We start from the raw sequence: 19,289 nt of genomic DNA on the forward strand, positions 1-19,289 counted from the left end.
AAGTCTGCATAGGATTGTGCTGTAAATTATTTATTTGATGACATGTGTGGGTAGGAGAGAAGAAGTTTCTAGATTATAAACATGCCTTTTGAAGGCAGTTTTGAAATTTCAAAAATAAAGAATATGATTTGTCACCCTTCTAGCTAAGTAACGACTGTAATAGTTCTCAAGAGTGCATTCCTCTTTCAGGAGGAATGACCATTCTTTTTGCGATGGACAGAGTAACATAGAAAGAGGAAGAGGTTTACCTCTGCTCACATATGCATGAATGTATAGTTAAGACATTTGGATATATAGTATAGTTCTTTCTGTTTAGTTGAAGCTGTTTTTGAATTAAGATTTTTTTTCAACATTTTGAGTTTCACTCTATTGTTTACAACAGTGTTTCTCAAACTGTGGGTTGGGACCCACAGCCAATTTCAGGTGGGTCCCCATTCATTCCAATATTTTATTTTGAATTTATTAGTCTCTGTGCTACCATGGTATATGACTGCGTTTGGGGAATTATTACAGACCTGTACTTTTAACAAGCTATATTCTTTTAACAATGATAGTAAGTGGGACTTACTCCTGGGTAAGTGTGGATAGGATTGCAGCCTAGGAGTGTTAAAAAAATTTCCTGTTTGATGATGTCACTTCTGGTCATGACATCACTTCCAGTGGGTCCTGACAGATTCTGATTCCAAAACTGGGTCCCAGAGCTAAATGTGTGAAAACCACTAGTTTACAACATTTGAAAGTTGTAAAAGGTGTAATAAAGGAAAATACAGTGAGGAGCAATGTACCAGTCACCCCTTCTCTTACACATAGTTGACTGGCATAAATTCAGCTACATACAGTCGGCACCCCCGAAACATAAAAACCAGAGCAAGACAGCAGTTTAAACAGTGAAAGTGGTTGCACTCACTAAATGTGTGCCTGAATATGAGCTTGAGGTCAGAGAATGAAGCTGCTATGCCCTCAGTTCCCACCTGTCTCTCATAATTTTTAAAGAGATGGTACATATTTTCTGGATGTAAGAAATTTTCAATGTAATTTTGAGTATTTTAGCTTTCTGTAATGACTCTGGAACATAATCCTCATGTAAGATGTGGGGCAACTGTAATAATAATAATAATAATAATAATAATAATAATAATAATAATAATAATAATAATAATAATAATAATAATAATAATAATAATAATAATAATAAACAACTTTATTTATACCCCGCCCTTCTCCCTAAAGGGACCCAGGGCGGCTTACAACATATTAAAAACAGATTAAAACATAATTTAACAAACAGATAAAAATATATTAAAAACATATTAGCAGATACCATAAAACAGTAGTCAGATAAAAAGTCAGATAAAAAGAGCATAAAGCAGCAGATCGTAGAGGAATCAGGCCTGTAAAAAAGATGTAAAAAAGATGGGCCATTTCCCAAATTACTGTATTACTATACACTTTACTGAGAGGATTATAGTGAACTTTTGCTATGAGCATGAATCCTTTTGCAGACATAGTTTGCTTTTTCTATGTCAATTCTATCTTTAAAGTGAGCTAGAGGTTTTAAACAGAATCCCAATCCCCGTCCCAGGCATGATCCACTGGCAGAGGCCCGAATTGACCCATAGTAGTTGCTGGTGCTTTCCTGGGGTAAGCGGTCAAATGTCACCTTTCCCGAGGAGACCCCCAGCAGCCAAAACTCCTCAGCAGGTTGCAATAGACCTGTGCTGGCACCACAGCATTGCCACACAGGGAGTTAAGGTAGGATTGGGCTGCTTATAAATCAAAAATCCATAAAGCTTCATTCAGACCTGGAAGTACTTCTAATCATGCCTTTAAAGTTCCCTTAAGTTCCCCCAGCATTTGTTCAGTCAATGATCATGACTACATTTTAAAACCGCTCTGTCCTTTTAAATGTTTACAATACTTTTCTCCAGGCTAGTGGTTGTCAAATTTGAGAAAATATGCTTTCCTACTAGGCTTTTCTGTTCACAGTGACTCAGTATCTTTGGTGCAATTGCTTGTTCTAATTATAAAATGTATTCCTGTAGCTGAATACACCTTTTTCCTTCTCTCCCCATAGATTCTGTAGGGTTTTTTTAATGACCATGGTGCATTCCTCATTTATTGTCATTTTGTTGGAGAAGGTTTGTGTTAAAGTAGAAAAGAAGATGAATCCTAGGATTTTTTGTTGCTAGGGGGTGTATGGTGTGAAACTGTTTCTCCTTTCTGACATCTGAGGTCTGGATCTACAACTCACACAGTTTTTGATGTCTGAAAATCAGAAACTATCTTCATTAGCAAGACTCTTTATGTGGTCCAAATTGTAAATTATATTCTGAGACTTTGGGTTGTTTTTTTTAAACTGTGACATTTTAATAATTTCCCTCCATAATATATCATTCTTCATGTGGCACAGACTTAAGGCCATTTACCAAATTACAGAATTTATGGGGGGGGGGGGTTCACAAGAATTTATATACATATGTTTTCATAAGTTATATGCAACTCCCAGTCCTGGATTGCTGGCGTAGTGAAAGTAGGTATACATACACTTTCTTAACATGTTTTCGCTTTTGATGTGGAATCCCTCAGAGTAAGGGATCCCTTTGACTAAAAAGCTATAACATGGGAAGCAATTCTTACCCATAAGGCTTAGGTGGTCTGGCACAAAGGGATGTTGCATTGCCAAAGTGTCAATTGTGATTCGGACTGGATGAAGCAAAGTGGCAGCTAGCTTGCAATAAATGGACAGTGAATAAGCTTTGACTTTTCAAAGAGGCACCTTTTAAAGTGGTGGTGTTATATTTATCAGGGGTCGAGCAACTGTCCCTCTTCATCCCAGCATTGTGTCATCTCCAGTGGCTGGTGGCTGGCATCTCCTTTTGTTTGTTTGTTTGTTTGTTTGTTTTGCCTTTAAGATTAAGTCCTTTGGGAACAGGGAACCATTTAATTTATTTAACTATGTAAACCGCTTTGTGAACTACTCATATTGGAAAGTGGTATATAAATATTCTAAATGATAATTGGGACCTGATTGAAGGCAATCATGATGTTACATGTAAGTCCCACGTGAGCTGTAGTGGTTGGTGTTTGGTCAGTGGTCTATGTGTTTTATTAGAAAGCTGTTTTTGGAGCCTTCAGTTTTGAATGAAGTTTTGGTTATATCTTAAAATATGAGTTTTCTTTCCTTAAATAGATGATAGAAAGAAAAGAGATACATGCTGTTCTGATGGAAAGAAAACAGATACGTACTTAGAAGCTTGTAGGACATTATCAGGAATAAATGAATTGCAGTACATTTCTTTCTGTAGCTTCAAACGCAGCAGCTTTATTCTGTTTTAAATGTTGGTGGGTAAAGTAATTTTCTGCATTAGTCTTGTACTGTTTTCCCTGACTGCTATGCTGAGTTTTGACCTCCATTCAAGATTTGACCTATCTTACTGCTGTCACATATTGCTGTTGAATTAAAGACCACATGGCAGGTTTAAAATCTTATAAGACAGCAGTTCTTAAATGTTGACACACTGTGTAGACTATATTTGCTTGATTGTTCTTTGCAGACAACCATATTATCTTATGTTATGACAACAGACTGCTTGGAAGGTTTTTGGATTAAAACATAGCTCTTTCCAGTTCTGATTCACATGAACTGATGAGGAAGGGAATGAGACCCTGAATTACAATATTTTGAGTGACACATGTCTCAGTGGCACAGAATTTGTGCAACAGAGCACAGGAGGAATTGAACTTTTGGCCCAGTCCTATCCAATGTTCCAGCACTGACTGCCTCCCCCCCCCCCCGATGCAGTGCGTGCCCTGTTGGTACAGCTGCATCAACATTGAAAAGCTGGATAGGATTGGGACCTTTATCTTGGTTTTCATTTCTATTTGCCCTAAGTATGTAGCGTAGAAGATACATTTCTTATTTTTGTAGTTGTATGGGCCACTCAGAAACACACCAGATTTAACAGCGATATCAACTGAAATGTCTTGTAATGAGTTTTATCAATTGGTATCGAATTATAATTTCTCGTATCTACTGTCTTATTACCAGCCTGTTTAAGTTCACAACAAAACTGAACAGCCGGTTACTCAGGGACTTTTGCAATTTGAAGTTGTAAAACTCTAGTGAAGCTCTGGTATCTCAATTACTTTATTTCCTCTTAGTCCATTTTTCCTAATGGACGAACAAAATATTGTAGTTTAAGCAATAGAAATAATTTATGGAATTTTGAGATGGCCAGACTTTGAGAATTTCAGCCTATTTGGGCCTTACACCACCAGAATGAATATTGGCTGGAATATTGGCTGGAACTGTAGAAAGACTCATCTTGTTGAAGAAGGCATCTGGGGTAGTTTGCCTTGCCTACTGTTTCTTGTCCTGAAGTGTTTCCTGGTAGCAAGTGAATTGGCTCTGTGCTAACCAGAATATGCTGCTTTCACTGCTACTGTACTAGCCTGAATGCACAGCTTCTAGTGGTTAAAAGCACCTTGCAGAGAACTGTACTTTTCTGCACCGACTCTTTGACAGTTTTATGGATTTTAATCTGTTTCTTTTTTATAGGACTGTAAAAATTGCACTCGGGACAAAGAGTGCTATAATGAAACAGTGTTATAGTGAACAGTACACAAAGAGAGAATGTCTGTACAGTATTTAGTATTGAGAGAAACTGAGATATTAAGACAGGAACACAATAAATTAAACATGTCCGAATGCAGGCAGTTGTCCAGCCCTACACATTTCAGAAGGAATTTTCTAAATCAGGTCACCCAGAGGCAGCTTTCTGGTCTCCATGCCCAGCAAAGCAAGGGTGAAGGTGCAATCCAGCTAGAGGGTTAGCTGTTAGGAAGACAACCAAAACAGTCCCTCCATAGACATATAGTGGATGAATTACCAACTGTGCAAATATCTCAAACAAGAAGGCATACTATATATATATCACATTTGTCCTCCAGTGGTGCCACAGAAGTTGTACATTCTAACTGTTGTCTCCTGCAGGAAAGCTTGAATCACCTCAGATATTAATAATGAAAGGAGGGAAAGAGGCTAATTCAATGAGGAATCACGTTCACATGTGTTCAGCAAAACGCTAAACACGTTAAAAGGTGTGTAGTAAGAGTTGGTGCTACTTAACTTGACACCAATACGTGACACCTTTTCCCAGGAACTCCTTCCCCTGGAGAGAAAGAAACTAAAGTGAAAATAAAATAGAGTATAGGGCAGTATTTAATACCACCATTGATATCTGTGCGGTTAAATTTCTATTTTTTGGGTGTACTGGAATTTTAATCATGAATGATGGAATCTGAGAAAAATTACCAACCTCATTATATGTATCTTTACTGCACGATTTGCCTCTTGCTTAGGATCATTTATCAAGACCATTTCTGTTGTGAGCTGTTTAAGGCGCATGAACCAATGTTTGTCACTGCCCTGAGCCCTAAAGAAGGAGTGGCAATTAATTCATTCTGGAAATTGTGCTTTCAGCTAGTTCAAGCTTTTGTTGCTACTTATGATACTATGACTCTGGGCAGCTGTCGGAATATAAATGGTCTAAAGTGAACGTTTTCCGTGCCAGTCTTCCATGTCAGCCTTTCTTTTATACGCACATAGATGGAAGTTGTTTTTTCAGGTTCCAACACTATTGGCATTTTGTCATTTAATAGGTATAAGACATTTTCAGTTATGGCATCCATTGCTCTGGGATCCCCTCGCCTGTCCAATCAGAAGTGACAGTCCTCTTTTAAGTGCTTACTGAAGATGTTTCTTTTCCATCTGCTCTTTTGTGGGTGATAGAGCTGGTTGATTTTATAGTTGTTGCTGCCTTTAATGAAAAGAGTTGGTGGCAAGAAAATCAGAATTTTTGTTATGACTGATATTTTATTATGATTTAAAAAATTATTCCATGCTACTGTTTCATTTTTTATGTTTTCACGGTAAGCCATTTTAAAGTTTTAGGGCTGAAATACAGGAAAAAACATCTGTTTCTTAACAATGCAGTTGTTTTTTAGGACAGAAAATACAGGAAAAAGTTATCCAGCAATTTAAAGAAAATACTGAAAACAAAACCAAGCACTTCTGTAATGATGTGACATCATTACCTAATCTTTATGCTATAATATGTCTTGTCTTGTTATGCCTTTATACTTGGGGGAAAAACTATTTCTAGCATTCTTTGCTTTCTAGAGTGTTTAGAATGTTTTGTAACAAGCAGGAGTCAGACAGTTCAGCAGTTTATTCTGCAATGTTTGATCATAACATTTTTTAAAAAATAAAATACAAAACCATTTTATGAGTAAAATAGAAATTAGAGTAGTCTGCATGCTGTGACTTCTCGGTTGCACATTTTAAAACAAAAACAACCGGCATTAAGGAGACTTTTGTGGGATTCCTCCATCCATCAGTTCTTCTGCTTCTTCTGCTACTGCTTCTGCTTCTTACTTATTCGATTTGTATTCCGCCTTTCTCACCCAAGGTGCCTAACAATGAAACATTAAAATACATTAAAAATACACAGTATGAACGCAGTAGCTCAGTCTGTCACTCAGAGCTGCATGCACTACTGTGTTCATTTAAGTGGAGAAGCAGATTAAATCCACCTATGCATTTCTTTGGTCACACTGATCCTTTCTCAGTTGAAATGAATGAGGCAACCCATGTACAGAAGAGTACCATGTGTTCACCAGAGCTCATGTGGGCTTTGGAATGAGACAAGAATGTGATCCATGATACAATTTTACAGTTTTTGCCCTCTACTATAACAGACTACTTTATCTGCTGCCATTGTGAATCCTCACCGGTGGCATCGCGCGGTGGGTGCGGGCTGCACCCGGTGACGCGCAAGAGGGGGGTGAAGCGCACTGGGAGGGTGACTCGCTAGAATCGTGGTGGTTAGGAGTAATACCATCATGTTATATACCGTTGGATGCGGAATTTTGAGCAGAATGCAATGCAAAACACGGGAGTGAAATATCTCCTTTCTATCAAAAGTTATTGGCAAAAAACTGGAAAACAAAAAGAGAAACCAAGGGGTATCGCGCGTTTACTCACAAGTAGGTGAACATGCCTTAGTCCATCTGAAAGGACAGGCAGAGAGGAATCCAACAACACCAGAATGGTCCTGATCCAATGAATGTAGCCCCAAAAAAACACCCGAGAAGGAGGTCCCTCCCTCCAAGCTGATGAATGTATTGAGCCCTATGGAAAGCAAAACTAAGCCACATGGTCACCTTTAATTGCGAGTAAGCAAATGTGCCTCGGCTCCTGGCAGGTCAGGCAAAGGGAAATGTGAGGCCACCAGAATGGTCTTGATCTGATGCAACTGGAGCTCAACAAATGCTCCAGAAGGCAGCCCCCCCATAAAAAAGAATGAAACAGGCTTGACAGGGTAAGGTGAAATTTTTTTCTGTTTTAGTCTGCAGTCCTATCCACACTTTCCTGGGAGTAAGCCCCACTGACTATAATAGGACTTACTTTTGAGTAGACAGGCATAGAATTGGGCTCTCACTTGCAAAGCCAGGTGGGTCCGGATAGTGATATGCTTGAAATATAAGAACTTAAATTGAACTGGATACTGGGTAGGGGTGAAAATCTTACTGATTCTTTTTTTTGGGGGGGGGGGGTATTGCAGGCAGGCTACAGAGAAAATTCCCTTGGTTGAACAGGGCTGGCTTTCCCTTATTTATTGATTTTACTTTAATTTATTTATAATTATTTATTTTAATTTGCTTTATGATGGGTCCTGGACAGATTGTCAATCTAAGTGGGTCCCAGTGCTAAAAGTTTGAGAACTGCTCCAATAATGTTTTAGTAAGTTGACACCCTGGGGGGAGGTGACACGACTAGTGACCAAAATCACTAAAATCGGAGTTTGGAGGAATAATACCATCATGTTATATATCAATCAATGTGTAATTTCATGCAGAATGCGATGAAACAAACTATGTTGAAATATCTTTATTCCATCAAAAGGTACAGCCGAAAAACCAGTGGGGGCGGGGCAATGGTAGATCACCATGCCCACCACCTAGAGTGTTGCCCCGCCCACTACAGGGGGGTGATGTGCTGGCCTCCCACACTGGGTGATGCAAACCCTAGTGATACCACTGATCCTCACTGCACCATATGCCTTGTACAGGTGCAACATATTTATCCACGGATTTTTTATCTGCAGTTTTGTCTCAACTCAACTCAACACACACACACACATACACACACACACAGGTGCGGTAGCAACAGAGGGGATTGCTTTAAAAAACCCAGGGAGTGTTTCCCAATTCCCTCCCCCCCCCCCCCGCCCCAGATGCTGCAGGCTCCTCGTGCTCCAGCCTATGAAAACAAAACAGCCCAGGAAGCAAGTCTTCCCAGCAAGCAAAGCATGAGATTTAGGCTATAATCCTCTCCACACTTTCCTGGGAGTAAGCCCCATTGACTACAATGGGGCTTACTTCTGAGTAGAAATGCATAGGACTGGACTCTTAAAAGCTCAGCATCCCACCTGTGAAAGAAGCAGCAACAGGGAGGGCTGAGTGCGGAGCAGGGGAGGTGAAGAAGGGGAGGGGATTGATAGCAGCTGCCTTAGTTTCCTTCCAGCCACAAGTGTCAGGCCGCAGCATATTTGCTTAACTCTATGGAATTTAGTTTTTTGTTAATCGAGCCAGGTCACGAAATAGAACTAACACAGATAAATAGGCTCCACTTGTATTTCCACTTTCTTAATAACAAGTGGGATTTGCAACAACATTCTCTCTTCCCAGCCTAATGCTCACCTCCAGCTGTTAATGGCTTAAGCAGGCCAATTCCTTCCCCATCCTATGTTCTACTGTTGTTGTTGTTTTCCAGTTGAGCATGCTCAGTTTATATGAGGGTATTTGGGGGCAGTGTGTTGATTTTTTCCCCTGTTAATTGACCAGTGTATGTACTTCTGCATATGTGATCATTTCCCTGTGTTTAGAATACGCAACCTTATTTTGATTTGACCTTGTATTGCTTGCAGTCTGACAGGCACTCAACTACCTGAGTTTGCTATTGATGTATGTATGATGATCAGTAACTGTACCTCTTTCATCCCATTTTTAAACAATTGTGTTTCTCATTTTGTGTGTGCATTTGTGAGTGCACCTGCCTGCACCTGCAAAGTGAGAATAGCACCTCATGCATTCGATGGACTCTACGAAAGCTTATGCTGAAATAAATGTGTTAGTCTTTAAGGTGCTACGAGACTCTTGTTGTTTAGATTGCCCTTGTAATTCTACCTCAACTGCACAGGCAAATCATTGCACTATAGGTAGTTAGTACCAGTGAAAGTGGGTGAGTGTAATAAAGACTCTGCACTAAAATTGCATAGAAATGATGCAATTTTGCTTTTAAAGTTAATTGATTTTTCTGGTCCTTATAGTACCTGATCATTTTTTGAGCTGAGCATTTAGGATTCCCAATTTAAAGCTTTTTCACTGCTTATATAAAGAGCTAGACATGAAAAATGAAAGATGCAACAATTGTGACTTAATTAATCATGAGGCCCTGATCCCACCATATCCTACTCCCTGAACTGTTCCCTCTCTAGGCACTTTACTTTTCTAGCTGCCACTCTCCACCCCACTTTGACAGCCTATTTTCAAAATTTAATGTCAGTTCTATTTTTAATGCTTGTTTGTTTGTTGGCTGGAATAGTAAACCAGAAAGAAGACAGCTGGTTGAACAAACAATGTAACTGCTACTGTTTTCTGTGGAGGATTTATTATAGACACTTCTGTGATGATAACAAATAAGTGTGTGTTTAAATTTCAAAGAAAAAGCAAAGGTTTGCTCATTTGGTTGCCTATTGTGAATCTGTCCTGCCACCTTTATGTTGCTTTGTGACAGGGGCTAAGCTGCTGAATAGAAGCCTGGTGCCATTTGTTGATTTTAAATCCTGCTGTTAATCCAGAAGAACCTGTTGGCCAACACAGCAGGAGAACTGAACCACAAGCAGAAGTTTAGGAGGGGGGATAGGGCATGTCATAGTGGATAATAAGATTTCAGCCATCATCCTTTCTCTCTCTTGGCCTAATTGCTACTCTTTGCTGGTAACCAAATGGAAGAGCTGGTCTTTGCTTGGAATATACTTAAAGATAGTTTGCATGGCAAAATGACATTGACCTATCAGTTTCATTGGCATTAAAACAATTTCCAACACTTTTTTTTTCTTGCTGTCATTTAATTTATAATTCACAATGTTTCAATAGAACCCAAATTAAAAGAAATGGATAAGCATAAAAAAGCATGATTTTTAGCAGGTTTCCCTGTTTTTGAAGAAAACAGTTCTTCGTTTCTGCTAGTTAACATGCCATTTCTGCTAGTTAACATGCCAGAAAGAGAAGAAAACCTTTAAAGCCTTGAGTACTTTCAAGGTTTGTTTTTTTTTACTCTTTGTGTCTTTCATCTGTCTTGCACGATTGGAGACCCACTTGTCAACATGTGTTTAATACACCCACAAAGAGTTGACTAACCCACAGAGCAATCACATATTCTGCTCAGAATTTAGTCCCATAGTCCTCAGGGGAACTTATTGATTTATTGATTTGATTTGTAATCTGCCTTTCTCCCTGGAGGGCACCCAAGGTAGCTAACAACATTTAAATGTCATAAAACGCATTAAAACAACAAGACTAAATAGATAAAAAATTTTTTATCCCAGGAACATGTGTACAGGTTGGCATGGATTTCTATTATATGATAAATTAAAAGCAAATTCAGAATTTAAAATTCATTATGTTAGACATGCTTTGTTGAGTGTTTGGAATAAGTATAAAAATAGGTTTTATACAAAAATAGAATTATGGTTCTCTCCAGAAGAAGCTTTTATTGGTCGTCATATAGGTTCCACAGAAACTTATATTATTATAATATATTATATATATTATAATAATATTATTATTATACAGACATTTAATTATTATTATATTATTATACAGACATTTAATAACTTTTACACTTTTACGCTTTTACACTTGTAAAATAACTTTTACACTTATATTATTATACAGACATTTAATAACTTTTACACTTACGGAATATAGGATGAAGACAAGAGAGGAGCTATTAGAGGAAGGATTCAGTTGACAGTGGTTTCAGTATATACAGCTTTTGGAGATATTCATAATGGATAACAAAATGTATCGTTTTGAAGATCGTATGACTTCATTAAAGGGTCAATTCTGTCTAGAAGAAGAACAGGCAGTCCCTCCTAAAGATCAGTAGTGTAATTGTGAGTGTACTTCTGGGGGTGGTGTGCAAAAATTATTACCGTGTATTTCAAGCTAAAAATGTTGTATGTAAAAATAATTGTTCTCATTCAGTTGTTTATCCAAATTGCAAATGAAAAGACAGGAAAAACAAATTAAGAGAGCAATCTGTTAGGCAATGGGGGAAAAACAACAAAAACAGCTCTCCTTCCCTTGAATTTTAAGGTGTGATATTTCTTCTCTACATTTGGAAACTGGTTCTTCAATTTTCTATGCCAGTTACACATGCTAAAATATCTGTTTCATGATCTGTCTTATTTCTTGATTGTATACTTAAAAACAAGAACTAAAGATTGACTGGTGTTGCAGGTAAGACTTGGAATGAACACATACCTGTAAACTTAAAGTAAAACTGATTTCTGCATAGATTGCTATATATTTATGCTTTCTTATGTTGAAGGGTGAAACAACATTCTCTTAACTTGTGCCTCAGCCCTAGGACAGCCTTTGCAAAATAGGTAATATGTTCAGTTTTCAGTGTTCTACTTTCATTTGACAGACTTTGCTTGAAAAGTATGCTGTGAAGTTTGGCTCTGGTAATTCTGATATCAGCTAATAACGATAAATCCCATTGACTTCAGTACCACTAAAGAGCAACTGAGGGCAAGATTACTGACAGCTTACTAAAATAATTTCCAAATTTCCAAAGCAACTAGATTTTAAAATTACTGAGATAAATTCTTAAAATATAATCCAGTCCACTGTGGATGTAGCACCTATGTGCAGAGGACCTCAACGGAACTTAGCAGAGCCCTGTTTTATCTTCAAATCTACCCCAAGCGTATTACATCCGGAGCACAGTAAATTGACCAGGTAGAGAAAAAGAACTGGATGGGGGATATGGAAGATGTGCAGTGACCTTATCATGCTACCACCAGATTATTGGTGGAGAGCAAGTAGTTGGAAGCATGTAACATCAATTTTGCACCAACTACACTGGCTTCTAGTTTGTTTCCGGGCTCAGTTCAAAGTCTTGATCTGCAAAGACCTCAGTGATCTAGTACTGTGTTACCTGAAGGACTGCCTACTACAATACAAACTTTCTGCTCATGGAGATCTGCTACAGAGGCCTTTATCTATGACCCACTACTGATACAGTTATATCTGGCATGTACCTGTGATTTCAATGTTTGCCCCATGACTATAGAATTCCCTTCCATCCACCTGGTTTTCAAAAATAAACTAAAAACTTATCTCTTTAATAAGGACTTCGGGCACTCGCCCACAAGTCGGTCTCACAGATAAGTCGAGCAGGTTTTGAGGAAGAAATAGAATTTTCTATGACCCTCAGATAAGTCGGGGTCATAAACTTGGGGGGTGTCTGATTATAGTTTTGTCTGATTTTACCCTAGGCCAGATCTTGAAAAATAACCTACCAGTAATTGTTACCTAAGAACTGATAGTCTCTAATTTATTAAAAATATAGTAAAAGATCATAAGATTCATTTTTATTCATAAACTTTTAAATTCTGGTCTTCACCATCTTTTTGTAAACACTATCAAAGGGTAACTGCACTGTAAACAACATACTAATAGAACAGTGGTTCCCAACCTGGGGTTCATGTACCCCCAGGGGCACTCAGCAGGACCTTTAGGAGTACTTGAAAGAGAATGGAATAACGGCAGTGCTCCAGAATGCTTTGCAGGGCCAGGAAGGGAGGTAGCTAGTTGACTGTGAAAGCCCCACCAATAGCTAATTTTTGGTGATCAATTCATGTATGAACCAGTGATTGAAGACTAGCACAGGAAATAAACTAAAACATAAAAAAGGTGATCTCTCAGAATTTCTCAGGACATTTCTGGTGCAAAACAGTGCAAAGGCAGAGTCTTCTGCTCTTAAGCCAGAAGCTCTACATATAACATACAACTTAGAACACAACTGGGATTGTGCAATTCGATTCACAGCAGAGACAACCAACAGCAAATGGCTGTGATCAAGTGCAGCTGCACAAAGCTAAAACCCTATTTACTCAGAAGCAGACCCATTGCTTTCCCTGGGTGTAATTCCTAAGTAATGGTACTCCGAATTGTAGTTTGTGAGACATTTGATGGGAGTGTTTTCACTTTCAGGGAAGGTGCATCCTGCAGCTGAAACAGGCCCACCCTCACCTGGTCTGAGGGCTGTTTCCTCCTCTTGATTTACAACAGGATCAAGGCTGACATGGGGGGTTTCACTCTTAAAGAAGCAGGGTGATTCTGAAGAGCCAGTTCAACTCTACTCTCTATCTTGGGGAGGATGTGCAAATGGAAACTGCTGTCTGCTGCTCTATTCAGTTTCCTGGTCAATTTCCCTGATTGCATGGCTTGTAAATAGGGGGCAGAGAAAGAGGGACAGTGGGGAAGGGAGAAGGGGGGCACAGTGGGAGAGGAGAAGGGGGAGAAAACAGTACAACACAGTGAAGGCTGGTGAAGGGAAGAGAGGGGCTGGGGCTGAAGGGCAGAGAGAAGCAGGCAGTGCAGGAGTGGGGGCAGTCGGGAGGGAGGGAGGCTGTTTGGGGGGCTCCCCTCCTCCCTCTCTCTCAGAAGAAGTAGTTGCAGAGCTGTAGACTCTGAAAGAAGAAGCAACCCTCCTGTCTCTCTCCCCGTCTTCAAGCTATGGTCTTTTCCTGGGAGTAAGCCCCATTGACAATGGAATTTACTTCTGAGTAGGCATGCACAGGCTTGGGCTCAAAGGCTGCCATCCTATGCGCACTTTCCTGGGAGTAAGCCCCATTGACGACATGCATGGGATGTGCTCCAGGCTCCTGCTCCCCTTTCCTGTCCTTTCGAAGACTAGCAGGGTCGGAGGAGGAGGAAGTCAGAGCCAAGAAGACCAGGCTCAGGGAGTCTGAGCGGGTGGGACTGCAATGCCCAGGAGCAGCAAGGCGGGAGCGGCAGGCGAGCCAAGCAGCTCAGTCAGGCTCCCCGCTCGAGGTGAGAAGCGCGCGTTGGGGAGTGGGTGGCGCATCACCCTCCTCAGCAGCACCACTGCTGCTCTGCGCTGTGCCTGAAACAACCCTGACCCCTAGTGGCCCTGCAGATAAGGCGAAGGGTTGCTTCAGGAGCTATCTGTTGGGACAAATTTATCGCCCTATGGACGAGTATCTATGGTATTTCTAATTGCTAACTGCTTTGATTTGGCAGAAGTGCCTGAGTCCTGGCAGAAGTCCATTGCATGCTCCAGCTGCGCCAGCCAGCATAGCAAGTCACCACAGCAGCTGTGGGCTGCTGCACGCTTGCCAGTGGTCAGGACACGATCTGCCAGTGAATGGTGGCAGTGGGGGCAGGCAGTGGGTGGAATGGGGAGGAAGGTCAGGAAGGGGTAGCACAACCATTTTCAACCCCTGTGCCGTGGCACACTAGTGTACTGTGAGTGGTCCACAGGTGTGTCATAGGAATTTGTGGGAAGGTCATTTATTAGTAGGGCCGATGGGAGATGTGAGCCTCCCACTGGCAGCATGGTGTGCCTTGTCAATTGTCAAAAACCTGATGGTGTGCCATGACCATTTTAGTGCCTTCTCAGTGTGCCGTGAGATGAAAAAGGTTGAAAATCACTGGGGTAGCAGAATAGGGAGGAAGAGGATGGGTGTGGCAGCATAAGCATGTGATAGAATCCTATCTCTCTCCCTTTCTGCTGCTTTTACATGCCTGGCGCAGGCGCAGGACTGAACACTGCTATAGGGACTATGGAACATTTTCCTAGAGCAAGTGAAACTAGTTCACTTATTCTCTCCAACTGCCCCCCCCCCACCATAACATGCAGCACATTCCTCCTTGACACACCTGCATCAGCTGGGAAGATTTATGTATGTAGAATTGGTCTGTTAATGAATTAACAGCATCTTGAGCTGCAATTGCATAAGAACATAAGAACAGCCCCACTGGATCAGGCCATAGGCCCATCTAGTCCAGCTTCCTGTATCTCACAGCAGCCCACCAAATGCCCCAGGGAGCACACCAGATAACAAGAGACCTCATCCTGGTGCTCTCCCCTACATCTCGCATTCTGACTTAACCCATTCCTAAAATCAGGAGGTTGCGCATACACATCATGGCTTGTACCCCGTAATGGATTTTTCCTCCAGAAACTCGTCCAATCCCCTTTTAAAGGCGTCTAGGCTAGACGCCAGCACCACATCCTGTGGCAAGGAGTTCCACAGACCGACCACGCGCTGAGTAAAGAAATATTTTCTTTTGTCTGTCCTAACCCGCCCAACACTCAATTTTAGTGGATGTCCCCTGGTTCTGGTATTATGTGAGAGTGTAAAGAGCATCTCCCTATCCACTCTGTCCATCCCCTGCATAATTTTGTATGTCTCAATCATGTCCCCCCTCAAGCGTCTCTTTTCTAGGCTGAAGAGGCCCAAACGCCGTAGCCTTTCCTCATAAGGAAGGTGCCCCAGCCCCAAAATCAGCTTAGTCGCTCTCTTTTGCACCTTTTCCATTTCCACTATGTCTTTTTTGAGATGCGGCGACCAGAACTGGACACAATACTCCAGGTGTGGCCTTACCATCGATTTGTACAACGGCATTATAATACTAACCGTTTTGTTCTCAATACCCTTCCTAATGATCCCAAGCATAGAATTGGCCTTCTTCACTGCCGCCGCACATTGGGTCGACACTTTCATCGACCTGTCCACCACCACCCCAAGATCTCTCTCCTGATCTGTCACAGACAGCTCAGAACCTATCAGCCTATATCTAAAGTTTTGATTTTTTGCCCCAATGTGCATGACTTTACACTTACTGACATTGAAGCGCATCTGCCATTTTGCTGCCCATTCTGCCAGTCTGGAGAGATCCTTCTGGAGCTCCTCACAATCACTTCTGGTCTTTACCACTCAGAAAAGTTTGGTGTCGTCTGCAAACTTAGCCACTTCACTGCTCAACCCTGTCTCCAGGTCATTTATGAAGAGGTTGAAAAGCACCGGTCCCAGGACAGATCCTTGGGGCACACCGCTTTTCACCTCTCTCCATTGTGAAAATTGCCCATTGACACCCACTCTCTGCTTCCTGGCCTCCAACCAGTTCTCAATCCACGAGAGGACCTGTCCTCTAATTCCCTGACTGTGGAGTTTTTTCAGTAGCCTTTGGTGAGGGACTTTGGTGCATGCCTCTGGAAAAACAATTCTATTGCTGTCCTGGTGGAGTGGGTCACGTTCTTATCCTTTATTTTAGAGCTATATGAAATGTCTGTCATTTGAGGTTTGCCATAGGGATATGCCCTAAATGGAAGGGCCTACTGATTAGTTTTCAGGCTTACAGATTATTTACTATCCAACGCTGCTCAAATTGTCTTTTGCTTCTTGGATCCTCCACAGAAAAACTTGGCGCATGACCCCAGCTCTCATGCTGTGTGTGAGGAGAACTTTCCTAGAGTTTTAAGGGGATGAGAAGAGAAACAGATCTCTTGAGCCTTATGGAAATCTTCTGTGTTTGTGAGCTGTGCCAGCAGAGGGACTGGATCAATTGCTTAAAAGGAATTGTTATTCTTTCCTGCTTTCCCATGGACTTTATCGTGGCTAGTGTTGCATATGAGTAATAGAAAGTTTCATGTCTGTTTTCTCCAGGACATGTCTCAGGAAGGCTATGGTACCAGATCCCAACCTCCAATCACCCAAAGCAAGCCTAACCATGAAGAATTGAACCTAATACAACAAGAGAGACCATCAAGCTTACCAGTAAGAACTTTTTGTTATTTGATAGAAAAAAGTCATATTTGGGGTTAAAAACAATACTGTTAATTCCACAGCACAGCAAGATTTTAGCTATCTGATGAGCTTCAGTATCAAATTTCTAATTGGACTTCAAAATGAGAAAATGACACTACACAGTCATTTTACTGATCAGAGAATAACTTTTTTTGCCTCAAATATAGCTGATTTTCTATCACTCTGCCATTATAAAACTATATATAAGCACACACGCACAGATGTATGCACGCACAGACACATTCATGGTTGAAAATAACATTTCTCTCTGTGTATGTTTGTAGGTATTGTGCTACACATTTGTCTTCCAGGTGGCTTTTGTAGAAGGCCAAAATATTCTTGCATTTTCTGCTTTAAAATCATATAGAAAAAGTCTCAAATTAATACATTGCCTTTTCCTCTTCCACTACTTAAAAAAAAAAAAAAATTCAAGCCAGCATTTGTATAGCTTACCTTTCAGCATTTCAAATGCTACGTTTTCAATTTTTAAATCTCAGAAGTGTTTCATTAGGGTGGATTTGCATGACCATATTTTATGTGGGGCTTTGGTGAGCACTGCAGGATGGCCTGATCATTTGACACCATAGCTTGTCAGCTCATCATATTCAAGCAATGCAGATTGCATAGAGGTGTGGGCTTTAAAGGAAAACTTTTATGTGATATTTTTTGTCACATAATTACATTATTAACTTAGCTGAGTGAATCTTTTCTTGATTAATAATATGGAAAACATCTTTAGAATGATAATTAGATAATTCTTTTATTTTGTGAATTGGTAAGAAAACAGTGATGATGTTGAATAGTGATGATGATGACATCTTCAAAAGATTATGTGATTGTAGAAGTACATGTATGTTGTAATCCAAAAGAGCTTGGTTTATGATTGCAGTTAGACGAGTGCTGACTGGCAACTATATTCTGTTGAACTCAGTGGGATTTACTTCCAAGTAGGCATGTTTAGAAGTGAGTTATTTGCTCACATAGACAATGCTTGTTTGTGTAAGTGCTCCTTTAGGAATGACCTTAAAAGTTGTGGTGGATTTTGTTTGATTGTTGCACATTTTATGAAGAGTTGTAACTTGGTTTTGGTTAGTATTTTGCCTTGATTACCTTTCTTCAAATCTTAGATAATAAATTTATATATGAGCAAAAGTAGTATCCATCTATAAAGGGCTTTGACTCAACAAATTCCTGATTGTATTTTGTGTATGACTTTATAAAAGGTATGCATATTGTCTTGAAAGGGAAAATTGGTGGGAGCTGAATACTACTGCAGTGATTGATAGAATAGTTTGAGAGATTCTGATTGGGTTGCAGCTATATGGCAGTTTTAGATTTGGATGTGTTATAAAAGTTATCCTAAATGACTTAAGTTATTTAATCACTGTGAACCTATTTCCAAACCAAAATCTTTATAGATTTTCTCAAATGATGTATCTTTCTCTTCCATATTGAATAGCATACAGGCATGCCTTGGTAACCACAGATCCTGTATTCACAATTTCACTTATCTGCAAACACCTGCCCCCCCCCCCCCCCGCATGCTCCCCCACATGATTTGAACTTATTGGGTTAAGAGCTGAAATTTTTGCTTAGATGAGGTCAATATGAGTTTAAGAGCTTGTAGTGACCTTCAGGCTGCCTCTTGACAGCCTGGTCTCTTGCAAATAACTAGATGGAACTTAACAGTAAATGGACCTTACTTGCTTCCTGTTTACCTCTTGCTAGTTTTTTTTAAAAGGGCCAGGCTGCTGGGAGGCAGCCCTCTCTTTAAGGAACTTTGGCTGGGGTAAGACCTTAAATGTGCTTATGGGCTTGTCCGGGTTGTTTAAGGTCTTTAGCCAAAAAGGTTTTTAAAGCAGATGATTCCTAGGGTCTTCTGCTTTAAAGGAACTTACCCCAGCCAAAAGATCCTTTTCAAGCAGAAGATCACTAGGATCTTCTGCTTTAAAAAACTTTTTGGTTTGGGTAAGATCATTTAAGGTCTTAAATGACCTAATGGGATGGGGGGATGTCGTTGGATTCCAACCAAAGTTCCTTAAAGGAGAAGGCTGCCTCCATTAGGTCAAGAACATACCGCAGCCGAAAAGGTGGCTTGGGTAAACTCCCTTTAAAGCAGAAGATTGCTAGGATCTTATGTTTCAAAGGGAGCTTTAGGCTGGGGTAAAAAATCCTAATGGACTTGTGGGGGAAGGGAAGGTGTGGAACCCCCCATCCATGAGCCCATTAGCTCATTTAAGGTCTTACCCCAGCCAAAGTTTCTTAAAGGAGAAGGTATCTCCAGGCAACCCGGCCCTTTAAAAAAAAACAAAAACC

The 19,289-nt window shown here is 40.4% G+C and overlaps 1 protein-coding gene across 8 annotated transcripts in view; it reads left to right on the forward strand.

Moving 5' to 3' along the window:
- Positions 1-19,289, forward strand: part of ARID1B (AT-rich interaction domain 1B) — a 505,408-nt gene that overhangs the window by 121,213 nt on the left and 364,906 nt on the right. For all 8 annotated transcript variants that reach the window (XM_066615941.1, XM_066615976.1, XM_066615949.1 and 5 more), the window contains exon 4: positions 16,833-16,943. In XM_066615941.1, coding sequence (XP_066472038.1) covers positions 16,833-16,943 — 111 coding nt within the window. The remainder of the gene's footprint in view (positions 1-16,832; positions 16,944-19,289) is intronic.

Source organism: Tiliqua scincoides, chromosome 1 (assembly GCF_035046505.1).
Source record: "Tiliqua scincoides isolate rTilSci1 chromosome 1, rTilSci1.hap2, whole genome shotgun sequence".
Lineage (NCBI taxonomy): Eukaryota > Metazoa > Chordata > Lepidosauria > Squamata > Scincidae > Tiliqua > Tiliqua scincoides.